Source organism: Mauremys reevesii, linkage group 2 (genome assembly GCF_016161935.1).
Source record: "Mauremys reevesii isolate NIE-2019 linkage group 2, ASM1616193v1, whole genome shotgun sequence".
Classification (NCBI taxonomy): domain Eukaryota; kingdom Metazoa; phylum Chordata; order Testudines; family Geoemydidae; genus Mauremys; species Mauremys reevesii.
Window position 1 is genome coordinate 1,434,890 of NC_052624.1, and position 6,211 is coordinate 1,441,100.

A 6,211-nucleotide genomic window follows, 5' to 3' on the forward strand; every position below is an offset into this window, starting at 1 on the left:
GGGAGCTGGTCCCCGGGGCGCCGGGCCACCCTACCGGGGGAGGGAGAGGAGGCTGGAGCACATGACTTCTGAGGAGAGGCTGAGGGAACTGGGATTGTTTAGCCTGCAGAAGAGAAGAGTGAGGGGGGATTTGATAGCTGCTTTCAACTACCTGAAGGGGGTTCCAAAGAGGATGGATCTAGACTGTTCTCAGTGGTGGCAGATGACAGAACAAGGAGTAATGGTCTCAAGTTGCAGTGGGGGAGGTTTAGGTTGGATATTAGGAAACACTATTTCACTAGGAGGGTGGTGAAGCACTGGAATGGGTTACTGGGGGGGGGCAGAGACACCCGTTCCCGGGGAATGACCATTCCACTGGAAGCCTCATCTCTCCCCCACCCCATGCTGTCTGTCTGTCCTTCCCTCTCCTCTTGTCCACACCCCCAGCCCCGGTGCCCCCCCCCACCTGATCTACTCGCAGTTTAGACACCGAGCCCTGGGGAACCCCGGCCCTTCCCCTCCCCGCCCCGCGGGCAGCCTGCGGCACTGGGCTCGCCCTGCCATGCTGCCCGAGGCCCCCCGGGGGGAAGGGTGGGGCCGGGTCAGAGGGCAGCACTGCAGGAGGGGTCAGAGCAGGCCGAGCCCAGCCCGGGCGGAGCCGGCAGCCCCACGCCGGGCACGTGGTGGGAGCGACCAGGGGCCCGGCTCTGGCTGGCCTCGGCCACAGCGGCCATTCGCACGGCACTCTCCGTCTCCAGCAGTCTCTCCCAGTGGTACACCAGGCCGTGCAGCTGGCACCACTTCATGGCGGCAGACAGACCGGCCAGCGCCTCGGCGGCGGTGACACGGCTCCCCGGGTCCGGGTCCCCGTCCTCCTCCGAGCACTCGGTGGCCTCGGCCCACTGGCTCCTCCGGGCCAGCGCACACTCCTCGCTGGTCATCTCGCCCACGGCCGGCTCCTCGGCGTCCATGCCGACGAACTCGCTGAAGTCCTGCTCGCTCATGAAGGGCGGCCGGGGCACGTCGGCCAGCGGCGGCAGGTCCAGCTCCTCCCGCTCAAAGGGCGCCAGGTGGAAGCCGGCCTTCCGGAAGCAGCTCTGCACCGTGGCCGGCCGGACCAGGCTCCACGCCTGGTGCAGCATGTAAACGGCGTCCAGCAGCGTGACCCTCCCGGCGATCTCGGCCGCCCGCCCCGCCCGCCCCTGCTCCGGGCTCAGCAGGGCCTTGGCCGCCACCAGCGCCCGGTAGTGACCCTTCAGATTGCGGACGACGCCCATGTCCATGGGCTGGGTGATGCTGCGGGTGTGGGGGGGGAAGAAGGCCAGCTTGATGTGGCGCAGCTCGGCCTGCAGCTCGCGGGGGTGGGCGCTGCTGTGGGCCAGGAAGAGCAGCACCTGGCGCCGGTCGCGCCGCAGCTCCTGGTCCCACTGCAGCGCCCACTGCTGGAAGATGTGCGCGGTCACCCAGGCGTTGGCCGAGTTGGCGTAGGCGACGGGCAGGGCGTGCGGGTCCTTGGGCAGGCACCGCGGCCGCCGGCTCTTGCCCACCACCAGCAGGCGCCTCTTCTCCGTGCCGGCGTGGTTGGCGCAGCAGAGGACGGAGACGCGGTCCTTGGCCTTCTTGCTGCCCAGGAGCGGCGGGTCCCGGCCGGGGTAGCCGCGGTACAGCAGCCCGGTCTCGTCGGCATTGAAGATGTTCTCGGCGCTGTAGCCGGCCAGCAGGGAGGGCAGCACCTCGCTCACCCAGCTCTGGGCGCTGCCGACGTCCGCGTCCTGCTTCTCGCCGAGCTGCCGCTTGAAGACGATGTTGTGGCGAGTCTTCCACCGGCAGAGCCAGCCGTCCGTGGCCTCGAACTCCCGGCCCGAGTGCAGGGCCAGCTCCTGGGCCTTGGCCTTCAGGATCGGGCCCGAGAGCCTCTCCCCCCTGGCCAGGGCCTGCTGGAACCAGAGGAACAGCGCGTCCTCCACCTCCCCGCCCTTGCCCTCCCGCTTGCGCTTCCGCAGCGGGTTGGCATTGGTGCGCCAGTCGGCCAGAATCTGCTCCCGGCTGCGGCCGATCCGGCCCGCCTGGCTCTTGGAGATCCCGAAGAGCTTGGCCACGCTGGACAGGGAGGCGGAGGGCGACTCCAGGGCCTGCAGCAGCTTGACCCGGTCGGCCAGCGAGAGCTCCTTCCTCTTGGAAATGACTGTGGTCGTGCAGCACGAGAGCCGGCGCTTGGAAGGGTCTGTGGGGAAAGAGACCCCGTCAGCTCTCCGCAGCCCGCCCAGCGCCTCTCCCACGCCTCGCTCCCAGGGCAGCCCTGGGCCCCACACACCCCGCATCTTCCTGGAACAGTCGTACTCCCTCCAGCCCCAGGCTCTGAGCCTCGCAGCCCTCCTGGGAGCAAAGATCATCCCCGGCTACCGATGGGGAAACTGAGGCACAGAGAGCGTCTCAAAGCACCTCACTGGCAGATCTTGGAACAGAACCCAGGAGTCCTGGCTCCCACCTGCCAGCAGATCCCATTCCCCTCCCAGAGCTGGGAATAAGAACCCAGGAGTCCCGGCTCCCAGTCCCACTGGAAACCCTCCACGTGCAGCCCTGAATGAGTCACCTGCGATGAGAGGCTGTGACCCAGGAGTGGGGAGCCCACCCTGTTCTCAACCCCTGCGCTAGCAGCTGGTCACCCTCCCCCCTGGGGGGCTCTGAGCAACAGGAAACCACAGGACCATAACACGCCCAGACCACGGGGCTGCCGCAGCCCAGCCTGCGTTCCCTGTAAGGAGCAGCAGCCGGGAGTTCCCAGGAACGATCTGTCAGGCCCAGCACGACTCACGTGGGGCTTCTTCAGACAGAGTTTGAGTTTGGGCCCCTCCGCTGGGACGTGGGCACTAAACCCAGGTGGGGAATCGACTCCGGGAGCGAGCGGCTGCGAGCGCTGCCTGCAGAGAGCGGGGGACACGTTCCCCAGCAGCGGGGAGAGATCGCCGGGAGCGGAGACGGGTCAGACGCGCTAACAGGACCCAAGGCTACGTGAGGTGCAGGGCGGAGAACCAGCCGTGAGCAGTAATGCAGAGACAGCGTTTGCACGGGTGAGAACTGGCCATGCTACACGGGGACCTGGCCATGCACACGCGCAGTCACTACAGCTGCGTACGGGCAGGCTAGAAACTATGGACCTGGAAGTCTCCAGGCCCGAGTCGCCCGTCTCGGGCCGCGTGCCGCTGTTTGCGCCTGGGCCGCCATACGCCCATGCTGCCCAGCCGCCAGCCACAACCCGGGGCAAAGCAAGGGGGGAGAGGGGCAGGGCCTCGGAGGGGGCATCCAGCTCCGGCCAGGCTGGGAACTGGGTCTGCAGAGGTGTGTGCATCACTCACCTGGGCCGGGGCCTTTGGGGCTCTCCCTCGCTCGCAGGTCCTGGCTGTCCCCAGCACGCGGCTCTTCCCCTCGCTCCAGCTCAGAGACCAGCTCAGGTTTGGGGCTCGCAGAGCCTGGGCCGGGGGGAGAAGCACAGTCGGTTTCTGGCACTGCCCCAGGCTCAGGCTCCCCTGGGCTGCTGGGGGGCGGGGGGGGGCGGTGCTTGGGGTCAGGTGTGGAACAGTCAGAGCTGGCGCTGAAGGGGCCGTCTCGTATGAGGCACAGTCAGAGAGGTTAATGCCCACAGGGGCCAGACAGAATCTCCCCCCACACCCTGCCCCCCAACCCTCCATCGTCCCCTGCCAGGGCTCCCCACCCCGCCAGCGCCTGGGGCGCTCGGACAGGCCTGCACAAGCAACGCGGCGACCAGGGCTACGAGGCCGGATCTGGGCAAAAGCGGTTCCTGGGGCTCAGCGCTGGGCACCAGGCACAACCGGGGTGAAACGGAGACAGGGACCGAGTGAGACCCACACGGAGTCAGCAGGGGATATCGCAGGCCACAGCTGCAGTGCACGGACAGGAGCTTATGCAGCCCCATACTAGCCTGCCCATGGCTCTCCCGCCCTGGTGCCAGCCCAGCCCACCCCACGCCCACCCCGGTGCCCACCCCACGCCTCACCTGCCCCAGCCTGCCCTGCTGCCAGCCCACCCCACACCTCACCTGCCCCAGCCTGCCCTGCTGCCAGCCCCCCCTATGCCTCGCCCACCCCACGCCCACCCCACACCTCTCCTGCCCCAGCCTGCCCTGCTGCCAGCCCACCCCATGCCTCGCCCACCCCAGTGCCCGCCCCACGCCTCACCTGCCCCAGCCTGCCCTGCTGCCAGCCCACCCTATGCCTCGCCCACCCCACGCCCACCCCACACCTCTCCTGCCCCAGCCTGCCCTGCTGCCAGCCCACCCCATGCCTCACCTGCCCCAGCCTGCCCTGCTGCCAGCCCACCCCATGCCTTGCCATGCCCCATGGGGTTCCATGATTGTCACAATCAATCAGATTTCCCCACAGCAGGAACCGGTGGGGGACTCCAGTAACGTCCATGTTGGGGGCTGCTGCTAACAAGGGATGGCCGAGGAGCTCACCCAGTGAGGCCACCAGTTGGTAATTCTCCAGCATTACGTGGCGGTACAGCTCCCGCTGCCATCCGGCCAGTTTCTTCCACTCCTCCTTGGTGAAATACACAGCGACGTCCTCAAAGGTCACGGGCCCCTGGGAAACAAACCACCCCCTGCTCAGCACCACCCGCTTCAGCGGCCTGTGGACGCTCGCAGCCCGGACTGGGGCCCTTCGCTTCCACCACGTCGCCCCCTCTCTGCTGCCCTCCACTGGCTCCTTCGCTGCTAGTTTCACTGTCCGTCCTCACCCACCCGCTCTCTCTCCGTCCCAGCTGCCAGCCGGCACAGGGCCTGCCTGGTACACTGTCAAACCAGCCCCTCGGCGCCCCCCCAAACAACCCGATTATCCACCTTCACGAGCCTCCTGTGCTGCGACACCCGCTGAGCCCGCTGCCCGCCACGCTCAGCCCCGCTGCATTGGGTCCCCACGCTCCCCCTCCGATCTCTGCTGTCTCTGGGCTGGTACCTACTGACCAGCTCCTGGGTCCAGGCTTCCTGCTCGGAGCGTCTCCCACACGGGGGGCTGGCCCGGCCCACGCCTGGGGCGACAAGGCAGTCGCTAGCTAATACCCGAGCGGGGCTGCGGCTCTTCGCAGGGAGGGGGTGTGCAGTGTAACGCCCAGGAGGCAACACATGGTTCCAGCGCCCCAGGGCCTCAGCCCCCTTCACGCCGGGCTCCAGGGCAGGATCCAGGCATCACCCGTTGCTGTTGATGGGAAGGGAGCCAGGGACAGGCCTCGCCGGCTTGGCTGTTCCAAGTGGGGTGTGCTGGGGAGCCCCTGCCCCAGAATGGCAGGGACTGCGGCCGGGGGGGGGGGGGAGCAGCAGGGTTTGAGTGGCAGCAATGCTGCCAGGTGCGCTGGACTGAGATGCCCTGACAGAGGGGAGAGGGGGAGGAAATTACCCTGTATCTGTCTGCACTGCCTGGCACGGTGTGTGGTTATTCACCTAGCCCCATTTTACAGAGGGGGATACTGAGGCACAGAGCCGGGAAAGGACTCAGGAGGTCCCACAGCAAGTCAGGAACAAAACCCAGGAGCCCTAACTCCCAGCCCCCTCCCCATAGCCACTAGGCCCCATTCTTCTCCCAGGGCTGGGGATGGAACCCAGGAGTCCTGGCTCCCAAACCCCCTCCTCCCGGGCCCAGCTGCAGCACCTGGGAAGCAGCAAGAGCGCGGCTGGCTGGAGGCGCCGCCAACCCTCGGGCCGGGCCGGCCCTGCCCCGCGCCCCCCGGCCCCGCCGCGCACCCCCCGAGCCCGGCCCGGCCCCACGGAGCCTCCCGGCCCGGCCCCGCCGCGCGCCCCCCAGAGCCCCCCGGCCCTGCCCCGCGCCCCCGGCCCCGCCGCGCACCCCGAGCCCGGCCCGGCCCCACGGAGCCTCCCGGCCCGGCCCCGCCGCGCGCCCCCCAGAGCCCCCCGGCCCGGCCCTACCTGCGCCGAAGCCCCCGCAGCCATTTCCCCGCTCTCCCCTCTGCGAGCGATGGCGCCGCGGCTGCCCAGCGGGCACCTGCCCGAGCCCGGCCCCCGCTGCAGCGCGCCCCGGCCCGGCTCCCCTGGCGGCTGCGGGAGGGACGCGGGGCCCGGCCCGGCCCAGACCCCAAACCGGCCCCGGGCGCAGCCGGCTCCTGGCGACGCTGGGACCCGCCGTCCGGCCCGGCCCCGGCTGTGTGCCTTGGCCCACGGGCCCGCGGCAGCCTCGCCCCGCCCCGCCCCGCCCCGCCCCGC

The 6,211-nt window shown here is 69.3% G+C and overlaps 1 protein-coding gene across 2 annotated transcripts; it reads right to left on the reverse strand.

Moving 5' to 3' along the window:
* Nucleotides 1-206: 206 nt before the first annotated feature.
* LOC120398521 (tigger transposable element-derived protein 3-like) lies at nucleotides 207-6,109 on the reverse strand. 2 transcript variants are annotated; one of them, XM_039526025.1, is made up of 4 exons: nucleotides 5,918-6,109; nucleotides 4,454-4,580; nucleotides 3,336-3,449; nucleotides 207-2,203 (listed from the first exon to the last, which is right to left on the reverse strand). In XM_039526025.1, the coding sequence occupies exons 1-4, from the start codon at nucleotides 5,939-5,941 to the stop codon at nucleotides 582-584; spliced, it is 1,887 nt and encodes a 628-aa protein (XP_039381959.1). In that variant the 5' UTR covers nucleotides 5,942-6,109; the 3' UTR covers nucleotides 207-581. The 2 variants fall into 2 exon arrangements, with proteins under 2 accessions (XP_039381959.1, XP_039381960.1); XM_039526026.1 differs by lacking the exon at nucleotides 5,918-6,109 and adding an exon at nucleotides 5,391-5,532.
* Nucleotides 6,110-6,211: the final 102 nt, after the last annotated feature.

What these genes read in the sequence shown, in the direction of transcription:
- LOC120398521 (XM_039526025.1), bottom strand. Translation starts at nt 5,941, where the DNA reads ATGGCTGCGGGGGCTTCGGCGCAG. An exon ending in CTGCGGGGGCTTCGGCGCAG is followed by an intron (nt 4,581 to 5,917) that starts GTAGGGCCGGGC and finishes TTTGTTTCCCAG; the next exon opens with GGGCCCGTGACCTTTGAGGA. An exon ending in CCCCAAAGGCCCCGGCCCAG is followed by an intron (nt 2,204 to 3,335) that starts GTGAGTGATGCA and finishes CTTTCCCCACAG; the next exon opens with ACCCTTCCAAGCGCCGGCTC.